Raw genomic sequence first — 13589 nt, forward strand, 5'->3', positions numbered from 1 at the left:
AAAAGAAGAAGTTTTTCAAAATTTTCATTCCTTTTTAGCAAAAAATAAAAAACCCAGCGGTGATTAAATACCACCAAAAAAAAGCTCCATTTGTGTGAAAAAAAAAAATTATTAAAAGTTAATTTGGGTACAGCGTTGCATGACCGCGCAATTGTCATTCAAAGTGCGAAAGTGCTGAAAACTGGCCAGGGCCGTATTGTATTCATTTTAACATTATTGATATCACAAGGGATTAACATCCCTCGTTATAGCACGGGCAGTGACAGGTCCTCTTTATAGAGAGAACTCTCCTCTGGCCTCCAAAACATCTGACCCTCGTCACATCCAGTTCCTGACATCACACAGTGGAATGAACAACATCTGTTCCTCTCACTGTGTCCCGGGGACAGAATTCCGCAGGTCACATACTTAGTTCGTGATGGGAGGGGACAGCCTGGTAAAAGCAGCAGCAGGGTGGGGGGGGGGGGGCCCTCTGAACTTCTCACAGAGCTCTGTTCAATCCAGGACAACGACCCCAAAACATACAGCCAGAGCTACAATGGAATGGTTTAGATCAAAGCATATTCATGTGTTAGAATGGTCCAGTCACAGTCCAGACCTAAATCCAATTGAGAATCTGTGACAAGACTTGATAATTGCTGTTCACAGATGCACTCCATCCAATCTGACAGAGCTTGAGATATTTTGCAAAGAAAAAATGTGCAAAATGTCCCTCTCTAGATGTGCAAAGCTGGTAGAGACATCCTCAAAAAGACTTGCAGCTGTAATTGCAGTGAAAGGCGGTTCTACAAAGTATTGACTCAGGGGGGCTGAATACAAATGTACCCCACACTTTTCACATATTTGTAAAAAAAAAAAAAAAAAAAAGTGAAAACCATTTATCATTTTCCTTCCACTTCACAATTATGGTCCCCCCCCCCACCAATTATGTGCCACTTTGTGTTGGCTTATCACATAAAATCGCAACAAAAAAAAAAAAAAAAAAAGGAAGAATTTACGTTTGTGGTTGTAACATGACAAAATGTAGAAAATGTCAAGGGGTATGAATACTTTTTCAAGGCAGTGTGTGTAATAGAAATATATATATATATATATATATATATATATATATATACACACACACACAATATTACCAAAAGTATTGGGACACCTGCCTTTACACGTACATGAACTTTAATGGCGTATCAGTCCGTAGGGTTCAATATTGAGTTGGCCCGCCCTGTACAGCTATAACAGCTTCAACTCTTCTGGGAAGACTGTCCACAAGGTTTAGGAGTGTGTCTATGGGAATGTTTGACCATTCTTCCAGAAACGCATTTGTGAGGTCAGGCACTGATGTTGGATGAGAAGGCCTGGCTCGCAGTCTCCACTCTAATTTATCCCAAATGTGTTCTATCAGGTTGAGGTCAGGACTCTGTGCAGGCCAGTGTCAAGCTCCTCCACCCCAAACTAGCTCATGGACCTTGCTTTGTGCACTGGTGTGCAGTCATGTTGGAACAGGAAGGGGCCATCCCCAAACTTCCCACAAAGTTGGGAGCATGAAATTGTCCAAAATGTCTTGGTATGTCTGACGCCTTAAGAGTTCCCTTCACTGGAACTAAATGACCAGGCCCAACCCCTGAAATACAACCCCGCACCATAATCCCCCCTCCACAGAGTCCATATAAAGGCAGGCGTCCCAATACTTTTGGTAATATAGTGTATGGAAGTATTCAGGTGGTGAAAGAGAGAATTTCATTCTGGGAATGTACAAGTACCCCTGACTTCAGAGGGCTCTCCTCTCACTTCCTGTTGTGTCTCCAGGACAGGAAGTGAAGGAAGATCTGCCCCAAGGGGACACCCATGTTAAACAACCCAAGTCTGATTTTTGTTTATTTTTTTGCTGCACCCAGAATGAAGAGAAGTTGAGCCCCTCCCCTGTAGAGTCCGCTGTGAGGTGACAGGTTCTCTTTATAGTCGGTGTCCCCGGGTATGGAGGGGCCCCATCCCCTAGGAAGGCCTCGGTCAGGCTGGGACTTGTAGTAGCCGTGTCCCCTAGAAAAGCCCCTGGAGCTGCACGCCTCAACCTACCTCCTTATCCGGCACCCACTGCGGCTCCTCCAGGCAGAAGGGGCTGCTGTACGCCCGGTTCTCGGGCAGCATGCGGAGCCCGCTGGGGGAGCGGACCAGCTTCTTCCCATCGGTGGACATCTTTCCTCCCTCACAGCTCCTCACAGCGCCCACCAATCACCTCACACATCTCCCGCGACTGACAGCCCGCCTCCGACCAATCACGGCGCAGCAGGAGGCCTCCCCGCCGCCCAGGATTGGCCAGGGTGCCCGTATCAGCCTTTAACCCCTTGTTGGAGCAGGATAGGCGGAGCGGGATAGGCGGAGCGGGCCAGCCGTCATGTCACTCCCGCTGGCACCAGAAGAGTTAAAACCAAGTCCTGCGTAAGAGAGATGGCACCAATGGGAGCGGAATATGGACAGCACGTGACGTTTGTTGTCCCTGGTCACCGCCAATGAACGGAAGGGGTGGCTGATGACGGCAGGCCAGGTGGTTGGTGATTGGAGAGGAGCTTTGTTTGTCTGGAAGGTGATTGGCTGCGAGGAGGGCGCGGTGTTCGCAGTGAGTAGAAGATGGGACAGGCGTGTGCAGGAGCGGTGTGTAGTGAGGGGACCGCGGAGGTGAGCTGAGACCCCCCACCCACCCATCCATGGAGCCCTGTGTACAGGGGATGGTGCTTAACCACTTCAGCCCCGGAAGGTTTTACCCCCTTCCTGACAATTTGGCACTTCCTCGCTTTAACCACTTAAAGACCAGGCCTCTTCTTCAGACTCGGTGTTTACAAGTTAAAAACAAGTTTTTTTTGCTAGAAATTTACTTAGAACCCCCAAACATTATACATTTTTTCCTAACACCCTAGAGAATAAAATGGCGGTCATTGCAATACTTTCTGTCACACCGTATTTGTACAGCTGTCTTACAAGCGCACTTTTTTTGGAAAAAAAAATCACTTTTTTAATAAAAAAAAAAAATAAGACAACAGTAACAGTTTGTTTTATAATGTGAAAGATAATGTTACGCCGAGTAAATTGATACCCAACATGTCACGCTTCAAAATTGCGCCCGCTCGTGGAATGGCATCAAACTTTTACCCTTAAAAATCTCCATAGGCAATGTTTAACCATTTCCCGCCCGCCCTATAGCGGATTGACGTCCGGGAAGTGGTTCTGTTATCCTGACTGGACGTCATATGACGTCCAGCAGGATAACATGCCGCAGCGCGCCCCCGGGGGCGCGCATCGCGGCGATCGGTGGAGCGGTGTGTCAGTCTGACACACCGCTACACTGATCTTGGTAAAAAGCCTCCGGCGGAGGCTCTTTACCACGTGATCAGCCGTGTCCAATCACGGCTGATCACGCTGTCAATAGGAAGAGCCGTTGATCGGCTCTTCCTCACTCGCGTCTGACAGACGTAAGTAGAGGAGAGCCGATCGGCGGCTCTCCTGGCAGGGGGGGTCTGCGCTGATTGTTTATCAGCGCAGCCCCCCCTCAGATCACCACACTGGACCACCAGGGATCGCCACTAGGACCACCAGGGAAGGGGCAACATGTGGATGGCCAGGTATGTACCCCATGGCCATCCACATGTGCCCAGTGTGCCAAATCTGTGCCAATCAGTGCCCACAAATGGGCACTGATTGGCACCATTATGTTGCAGTGATGCCCAGCAATGCCACCCTTAGGGGCATCACTGCAAACAAGCAGTGCCATCAGTGCCACCCATCAGTGTCCATTCATGCCACCTGTCAGTGCCCATCCGTGCCCATCAGTGCCCATCTATCAGTGCCCATCCATGCCCATCTGTGCCAACTATCAGTGCCACCCATAAGTAATCATCAATGCCACCTATGAGTGCCCATCAATGCCACCTATGAGTGCCCATCAGTGCCGCCTATAAGTGCCCATCTGTGCCACCTATGAGTGCCCATCAGTGCCGCATACCAGTGCCACCTATCAGTGCCCATCAGTGCCGCCTATCAGTGCCCATCATCAGTGCCCGTCAGTGCCACCTCATCAGTGCCACCTCATTGGTGCCACCTCATCGGTGCCCATCAGTGCCGCCATATCAGTGCCCGTCATTGAAGAAGAAAACATACTTATTTACAAAAAAGTTTTAACAGAAACAAAGAAAAACTTGTTTTTTTTCAAAATTTTCAGTCTTTTTTTATTTGTTGCGCAAAAAATAAAAACCGCAGAGGTGATCAAATACCACCAAAAGAAAGCTCTATTTGTGGGAACAAAATGATAAAAAATTTGTTTGGGTACAGTGTAGCATGACCGTGCAATTGTCATTCAAATTGCGACAGCGCTGAAAGCTGAAAATTGGTCTGGGCGGGAAGGTGTCTAAGTGCCTGGTATTGAAGTGGTTAAAAAATTCTACAGGTTGCATGTTTTGCGTTACAGAGGAGGTCTAGGGCTAGAATTATTGCTCTCACTCTACCGGTCGTGGCGACACCTCACATGTGTGGTTTGACCATTGTTTTCATATGCGGGCACTACTCACGTATGCGTTCGCTGCTGCACGCAAGCTCATCGGGACGGGGCGCTTTAAAAAAATATATTTTTTTCTTATTTAGTTTACTTGATTTTATTCTTTCACTTTTTTTTTTTTTTTTTTTTTTTTTAAATTGTGTCACTTTTATTCCTATTACAAGAAATGTAAACATCCCTTGTAATAGAAAAAAGCATGACAGGACCTCTTAAATATGAGATCTGGGGCCAAAAAGTCCTCAGATCTCACATTTGGACTTAAATGCAATAAAATTAAAAAAAAAAAAATTGTCATTTGAAAAAATGACAACAGAAAAATGTGCCTTATAAGACGTATGGGCGGAGCTGACGTTTTGACGTCGTTTCCGCCCTGCTATAGTATGGAGACGGGTGGGGCGCCATCTTCCCCTCACTCATCTCCATACCACAGACATGGACAGGTCCCGATCGCCTCCGACGCTGCCGTCGGCTCCGGTAAGCGGCGGCAGGGGGATGGCCCCTCTCCTGCCACCGATAACTCTGATCTCGCAGCGAATCCGCCACAGAGACCACCATTATCGTAAATAGGACCGCCAGCTCAAAAGATGGATACCTGGGTTGTGGCAGCAGCTGCTGCCGTTACCGAGATATCCATCTTTAAATTGCCGACGTATATGTACAGGAGCCGGTCGGCAAGTGGTTTTTAACTGACAATTGCGCGGTCATGCAACGTTGTACCCAGCGCCGGTGTTCAGTTGAGAAGTGCCCCCCCCCCCCCATCAAATAGTGCCCGGGATGCACCGCGCCTGCACAGCACAACAGCTGTTTTGCAGATCAGCTGCGCTGACGTAACCACGGCACAAGCGCACGTCGTAGGAGGTGTCTCTCGATGGGAGATATCATTTCACACGCTCAATTTAAACACAATATTTACCTATACAAACAGCGGGGGAGACCGTAAATCTCAGATTGTGCATCGCTGCTGCTGGAGGGCGACTAGTACCTGTGTTCAAGAGCTGGTTTTGTCTGCGCTGCAAGCCAACCTGTCCCACAGGCAAAACCTCCCGTTGAACACGGCATTACCCGCCCTGCAACACTGAGGAACACCGGGCCATCAACACACTGACCAGCCGCCCCGCAACAGCGACGCACAATGTAAGAACTACGGTCTCCCCCCCACTGTTTGTATAGGTTTCAATTGTGGCTGGAAAATGGTCTCTCCCATCGAGCGATGCCTCCTACGATGTGCGCTTGCGCCCTGGTCTCGTCACTCCAGCTGATCTGCGGCTCAGTCCTGCGCATGCGCAGTACTTCCCGGGCACTATTCGATGGGGGAGGGGCACTTCTCGACAGAACACGGGCCCTACCATGGGACTCAGTGGGCTCATGGTCCCAGGCGGCATTCTAAGAAGGGCGGCATCCAATGAGTGTGCAGCCACTGCTGAGACAATTTCACCCTGAGCAGATCATTCTGCCTGTCAGAGCCGCTCAGTGTGTGACACTGACTCATAATGTAACTGAATGCAGAGAGACCAGCTGTCAAAATTGAGCGATGTCGGGGGTGGGCGGGACCCAGCAGCTAACAAACACAAGCCAATGGGATGGGATCTGGGTGGGTCGCTACGCGTATGTGGCCCCACCCGCTTTCTTAAGCAGCCCAATCATTGGCTGGTGTTTGGTAGCTGCTGGGTCCTGCCCACCCTGACATCACCACTGAATTTTGACAGCTGGTCTCTCTCTGCATGCAGTTTCATTACATGAAAAAGTTTCACTAAGCGTCAATATCGGCTCAATGTGAAACTCATTATTCTCTGCTAGTGCGACCTGTCAGTGCCATTGTTTCCAATCAGTGCCACCAGTCAGTGCTAATCAGTGTTTCCAATCAGTGCCGCCTATCAGTGCAACCTATCAGTGCCATCCAATGCCACCTATCAGTGCCAATGAGTGTTTCCAATAAGTACCACCTACCAGTGCCGCCTATCAGTGCTGCCAATCAATGCCCATGAGTGCCACCTATCAGTGCCCATCAGTGCTGACTATTAGTGCCCATCAGTGCTGCCAATCAGTGCCACTAAATGCTGCCAATCAGTGCAGCCTATCAGTGCCATAAGTGCTGCCAATCAGGGCCCATCAGTGCTGCCTATTAGTGCCAATCAGTGCTGTGTGCCAGTGCTGCCAATCAGTGCACTGAGTGCAGGGATGGGGCGATGAACTCAGCAGCCAGGCACATTGTCCATACGGGACCGGCCTGGTGGGGCACAACTGAAATCTGTTGATGTTTATTAGTTCCACATGCCGATCTTTAGTATAATAGGTAATCGCCTCACTACTATTTATGATAAACTACTGGAGGTAAAAAAAAAAAAGTGTCAGTAAAAGGTTTGCCGCTAAGCACTGTTATGTGTTCCCACACCACAAGAAAAAAAAAAAAAAGTGCAGCGCTAACTTACTGATCAATAACTTACCAATAATGGTGGAATCCTCTAATGTATGGAAATCTCAATAGGCTTTAATATTACGACAATACTGTTCTCTGATACGCAACTTCACATATAATACACATCAAACTGAAAATAAGACATACTGTATAACAGGGATTGATAAATTTGCTTGGAATCTAGGAGCCAGCTAAAAAAGTTAGGAACCAGGTTTTTTTTAAACGAACGATAAAGCTTTATTTTCAATATAAAAAAATAACTAATCTTAAATTTACACAGAAAGACCGCCCCGCTAGCGGCCGAATAGCGCCACTAAAACGACGGTAAAGCGGCGCTATTTTTAGCGGCTCGGTGTGAAAGCGCTCTAAGGGTCCGATCAGGTCCGCCTGAAAAACTGACAGGCGAACCTGATCAGACAGCCCGTGGGAAAGGGGCCAAGCAGGGAGATAACAAATAAATTAATTTTAATTAAGAAAAAAAACAAAAAACAGTTTTTACTTTAAAAATATAAATAAATAAAAATAAAAGCTATTACGAAAAAAAAAAAAAAAAAAAAAAAAAAAAAAGCTATCCCCACACTCACTTTCTTCTCTTCTCCACTTTGGGAAGGAGATGGGTGGGTAGTGAAAACAGGCAGGTATTGCAGCGCTGCCTCCATTAGCATTGCATTAGCATTGCATTTGTTGGTTGTAATACCAACGGCCACCACAAGATGGCGCCAGATTCCAGAAGGACCGAAGAAGGCCGCAAAGCCGCGGCCTCAATTACCGGCCGGCGCGGCCCGACGCGATCGCAGGGGGGGGGGGGTCGGAGTCCGCACGGAGACAGGATACCCCCAGCTGTGCCGCCCCAGGCGCCAGGTCGCTAATTCTAGTCGCAAATGCGACCTGGCGCACGGGGTTTGTCAAGCCCTGCTGTATAAAATTAAACTTAGCAGGGATGGTGGAAACCCCTCCTATAGATATTGGCTATAAAAAAATGTCTTCATCAGTTTAGGCCAATATGTATTCTGCTACATATTTTTGGTTAAAAAAATCACAACAAGCGTATATTGGTTGGTTTGCGTAAAAGTTATAGCGTCTACAAAATAGGAACTAGATTTATGGCATTTTCAATCTGATTTGATGATAAATGTAATTTTAGTTTTGATATAAAATAATGAATGTGGGGGCCTTTTGGTGGGCGTGATTTTTTTTGGGGGGGGGGGGGCAGCAATTTATTCTTGGGCCCAGGCAGCACAGTGTCTTGGGCCAGCCCTGGTTGTACCCAAATAAAATTTGTGTTCCCTTTTCTTCCCACAAATAGAGCTTTCTTTTGGTGGTATTTGATCACCTTTGCGGTTTTTATTTTTTTGCGCTAGAAACAAAAAAGAATGACAATTTAAAAAAAAAAAAAAAAACAATATTTTTTACTTTTTGCTATAATAAATATTCCAATTTTTTTTTTAAAAAAACAAACTTCTTCATCAGTTTAGGTCAATTTATATTCTTCTACATATTTTTGGTAAAAAAAAATCGCAATAAGCATATATTGATTAGTTTGCGCAAAAGTTATAGCGTCTACAAACTATGGGAAAGATTTATGGCGATCAGTGCTATAAAAATGCACTGATTACTGTGTAAATGTCACTGGTAGGGAAGGGGTTAACACTAGGGGGGCGATCAAGGGGTTTAATGTGTGTTCCCTCAGTGTTTTCTAACTGTATGGGGATAGGACTGAATAGGAGAGAAGACATATCGCTGTTCCTACTTACTAGGAACAAAGGACATCTCTCCTCTGACAGCACAGGGATTTGTGTGTTTACTGGAACTCGTGTACGCCATTGTGTGTGGCCGGCGGCTATCACCGGCCATGCACATCGCCCCCCCGCTGTGCATTGGGCGCGCGCTCCTCCAGCAGCGGGGTTTCACACGGGGGTGCCATTCTGCCCCCGTAAATAGATGTGAGCCGGTCAGGAACTGGTTAACCACGTGCCTATCGGCACTATTACCCACTTCCTGCTCAGGCCAGCTTTCAGTGCTGTCACGCTTTGAATGACAACTGCGCAGGCATGCAACACTGTACCCATATAAATAATTTTTTTCATTTTTTGCCACACAAAATGAGCTTTCTTTTGGTGGTATTTAATCACCTCTGGAGTTTTTATTTTTTGCTAAAAATAAACAAAAAAAAATCAAATTGTGAAAAAAAAAAGTTTTTCTTAGTTACTGTCAGAAAATTTAGTAAATGAGTAATTTTTCTCCTTCACTGATGGGCACTGATGAGGAGGCGCTGAAGCTGCACTGATCAGCGAGAGTGGGCACTGGTGAGCGCTGATAAGTGGGCGCTGAGGCGGCATTGGTGGGCGCGGATGAGGCTGCACTGATCGTTGATGAGTGTGCGCTGAGGCAGCACTGATAAGTGGGCACTGAGGTGGCGCTGATGAGGCTGCACTGATCGATAATGATAAGTGGGCACTGATGAAGCGGCCTGAGGCTGCACTGATTGGCGGCATTGGGGATGATGAGTGGGCACTGATGAGGTGGCACTGGTGAGCGCTGATAAGTGGGCGCTGAGACGGCATTGGTGGGCGCTGATGAGGCTGCACTGATGAGGCGGCGCTAAGGCTGCACTGATCGATGATGATGAGTGGCCACTGATGAAGCGACACTGGTGGGCGCTGATGAGGCGGCATTGAGGTTGCACTGATCGGCGATGATGAGTGGGCACTGATGAGGTGGCACTGGTGTGTGCTGAGGTGGCACTGATAAGTGGGCACTGAGGCAGCACTGGTGGGCGCTGATGAGGCGGCTCTGAGGCTGCATTGAGCGATGATGATGAGTGGGCACTGATGAAGCGGCACTGGTGGGTGCTGGTGAGTGGGCACTGAGGCAGCAATGGTGGGCGCTGATGAGGCTGCACTGATGGGCAATGAAAGGCAGCACTGGTTTGCATCACTGATGGGCACTGTTGGGGCTGCTCTGATAATCATGGCTCTGATTATCTGTGCACGTCACCCCTGTGAGGAGACGTCGCTGACCGTCTCTCCTCACCCAACACTGTCAGTGTGAGGAGAGTCAATTATCTGCACTTCTGTGTTTACATGTGATTGGACACAGCCAATCACATGAGTAAAGAGCCATGTCATGCCCATTATCGCCAACGCGGCACGCCCCCGCAGTGAGACTGGGCGATGTCATATGATGTCGGTCTAGAACAAGAGGTGATCCTGCCCATTGTCATTTGTCTATACGGCAGACGGGAGGCGGTTAAAGTATCACTAAAGGCAAAACTTTATTTGCTATCTGCGTCCCCATTAGGCCCCTTTCACACTTGTGCGACTTTTCCTGTGACTTTGGACATCAGAGTCACATGACAAGTCATACCCCATGATTCCCAATGATAACTATTCATAGCTGTGCGACTTCAAAGTAGTTCCTGTACTACTTCCTGTACTACTTTGGTCTGACTTTGATGCGAGTTGAGGTCCATAGACCTCAAGTTTTCACAGGCATTTCCTGACATCACACAACTTTTAAGTCGCAGCAGTGTGAAAGGGGCCTTAGGAAGATTCACCCTCTCTATTTGTCCTGTTTATTATTATCACTGAAAGTGAAAGATAATCTCACATTTTGGGTTGTCACCAGAACAGGAAAAGAGGGGAAAGCTTCCAATAGGGACACTAGTTCTGATGGAAGCTGCAGGCATCATCCAGATATCTTTTTTTTTTTCTTCAGCAGGTGGTTTCCTGCAAAGCAAAAGCCATCATAGGGACTGTTTTTCTGCTTCTTTGCTTTTACAGATGGTGGGAGGGGACAAGGGGACGTCCCACCCCCTCCTCTGGTCTCTGGTGCTTCTCCCCATGCAATCGGGGAGCCAGAGAATGAATCCAGCAGCAGTGATTTACCATAGAGCTGGCTGTGGGCCAGATGGTCCCCAACCAACTCTATGACCCTCGGAGGCCCGAGCTGATGTCACGTCCGGCGCCAGCAGATGTAAACACTGCTATTTTTTTTTTTTCTGGAAAGCCTGAAATTTATTTATTTATTTTTTACAAGGTATGTTACATTTCTTGTAATAGGAGTAAAAGCGATCACAAAATTAAAAAAATAAGGGAAAGTGTAAAAATAAAAAAATTAGATAAACAATAACAAAATAAAATTGAAAGCGCCCCCGTCCCCACACGCAGAAGCGAACGCATACTTAGCTCGCGCCCGCAAATGTGAACGGCATTCATACCACACATGGGAGGTATCGCCGTGAATGTTAGAGCGAGAGCAATAATTCTAGCACAAGACCTCTGTAGCTCTTAACTGGTAACCTGCAAATTTTTTTTAAAGCGTAGCCTATGGAGATTTTTAAGTACCAAAATTTGGCACCATTACACGAGCGTGCACAATTTTAAAGTGTGACATAATGCAAACAATTGGGGTAAATATTGTGTTTTTTGTTTTGTTTTTTAATTCATGACAGTGTTTTTTTTCCCAAAAAAAAATCGCATTTGAAAAATTGCTGTGCAAATACCGTGCGACATGAAAAATTGCAACAACCGCCATTTTATTACCTAGGGTCTCTGCTAAAAAAAAAATATATATATATATATATATATATATATATATATATATATATATATAAATTTTGTGGGTTCTCAGTAATTTTCTAGGAAAAAAATGATATTTACATGAGAGAGAAATGCCAGAATTGGCCCGGTATGGAAGTGTTTAAATGGCAGGTTTACCTTACGGGCTGGTTCACACCACAGAAACGCATTCCAGATCTGCTCCGAATGCGTTTCTGCATATGTGTTTTTTAACCCGTTTTTGGCACCTTCCAGAGCATTTTTGATGCATTTCTGGGTGCATTTCAGATGCTTTCTTCTTTTTTTTCCTGTTTTTTTAACACTGGACTAGGGTCCAGTGCGTGTTTTCTCTATATCTCCTTTCCTGAACTCGTCATTGACGAATCCTGGAACTGAATCTTATGGTGACGATGATAGAAAACCACTCTGTGCGGACACTGTCATGTTTTTAACAAATAATGTTTTCTTTCAGAAATTCTCATGAGGACATGGACTGGACTCAGCTGGATGTGCATCCTCATATAATCTCGGCTGTTATCAAGGGTAAGATGTCTCACTGAGATGCAGATTTCTTGGATCATGCTTCTGGTTACAGCAAAGCTCTATATTTAATTTATTCATATAGTGGCGACCCATTATCACATTGTTGGTGGTCAGCTTTCTTGATATGGGGGGTCCCAAGTGTGCTTCCTGACTTCACCAAAGGGCCGCAAATAAAATTGAGTGAATATTTATTATTAGAAACGACAGCAGACCTGATACAAGAGAAAGAGAATAAGTGGGGAAAAAAGGGCGCTACCTTGTCAATATCACAAAGCTGTGTGCTCAATTTATAACATGCCTAAATATTATAAAACCATAAATATAAAACAAATCATGCCATACAAAAATATAAATATAAATTTATAAATGGTGTAGTACCAAAAGAAAAATATTCTATTAATTGGGACAAAAAACATAAAAAAATTAAAAATATATATTGAAAAAAATATTAAAGTTCTATGTAAATAGTCCAATCGTTAACCACTTAAAGACCGAGCCTCTTTTTTTAGATGTGTTGTTTAAAAACATTTTTTTTTTTTGCTAGAAAATTACTTAGAACCCCCAAACATTATACATTTTTTTTTTCGAACACCCTAGAGAATAAAATAGCGGTCGTTGCAATACTTTCTGTCACACCGTATTTGCACAGCGGTCTTAAAAAGGTGAAGATATTTGACTGTACCTCCCCACCCCCCCCCAGTACTGACCTGGGATGTAAATAATGCAAAAGCATGTACATTGCACCAGTGGTCCACTGATCGTGGTTGCAATACTTTTCGGGCTCCAATACAAAAATTTAGAAAATGCATATTTTTTAGTTTAATAATGTATTTATTACATTTTAGCAAAAGGTGGATTATATCTTTAGCTGGCCTTCCTCTGAAAGCAGTGATACTGTGTCGGTTTAGAGGAGATGCCCATGTGCACCTCTTTATGTTGGTTGTAAATAGATCTGAGTGGTTACCATTTTTTCTAAGTTCGTGTTATCTAATGCAATTGGTTCACTCCCAAACTGACTTTGTGCCGCATGTTTTAGCCTGGTATAATTGAGATTCCAAGAGCTGCGCACCCCAACTCCCTCTGTAACTGTGCAAAAGTTTTAAAGTTACCCGTATCATATAATGATGAAGATATTTGATCCCAAACTTAGACCACTTATAGCCGTCCTCCAAGTGAAATAATTCACTCAGACATGGGTTGAACCAGAGTGGACAATTGGGAGATAAGTGGAGGGGTCAATCAGCTATGTGCTTTAGGCAGGTTCACAAAACACATTTAGCTGATTTAAGTGTTGCCTTGCCCTCCCCTCTTTAAAAAAAGTTCAGCAGGGCTTCATAAGAGGTGACAACCGCAGCCTCTACCACCACCGCATTATTCAATTGGGGGAACATCCACCATTGACTATATACCAGCTAGGATGCAAGACGATGCAAGACGAAGATCTGGTAGTGCCAGTTCTCCGCTATCAATCAGTAGCTGCAAGATATCCAATGAAACTCTAGTCACATTGGAACCCCAAAGAAAAAAGTTT

The 13589-nt window shown here is 45.6% G+C and overlaps 2 protein-coding genes across 3 annotated transcripts in view; one reads left to right on the forward strand and one right to left on the reverse strand.

Annotated features, from left to right (window-relative positions):
- Positions 1–2420, reverse strand: part of ZFYVE21 (zinc finger FYVE-type containing 21) — a 65521-nt gene extending 63101 nt beyond the window's left edge. Inside the window, exon 1 of one of the 2 annotated variants that reach the window (XM_073609868.1) lies at positions 2071–2420. In XM_073609868.1, the coding sequence (XP_073465969.1) occupies positions 2071–2190 (120 nt within the window). In that variant the 5' untranslated portion in view covers positions 2191–2420. The remainder of the gene's footprint in view (positions 1–2070) is intronic. The other variant, XM_073609869.1, reaches the window with a different exon arrangement.
- XRCC3 (X-ray repair cross complementing 3) overlaps positions 2327–13589 on the forward strand; it is a 28285-nt gene continuing 17022 nt past the window's right edge. The window contains exons 1-2 of the mRNA XM_073609867.1: positions 2327–2670; positions 11988–12058. Coding sequence (XP_073465968.1) covers positions 2525–2670; positions 11988–12058 — 217 coding nt within the window. The 5' untranslated portion in view covers positions 2327–2524. The remainder of the gene's footprint in view (positions 2671–11987; positions 12059–13589) is intronic.

The sequence above is a fragment of the Aquarana catesbeiana genome, linkage group LG13, assembly GCF_042186555.1.
Source record: "Aquarana catesbeiana isolate 2022-GZ linkage group LG13, ASM4218655v1, whole genome shotgun sequence".
Taxonomy (NCBI): domain Eukaryota; kingdom Metazoa; phylum Chordata; class Amphibia; order Anura; family Ranidae; genus Aquarana; species Aquarana catesbeiana.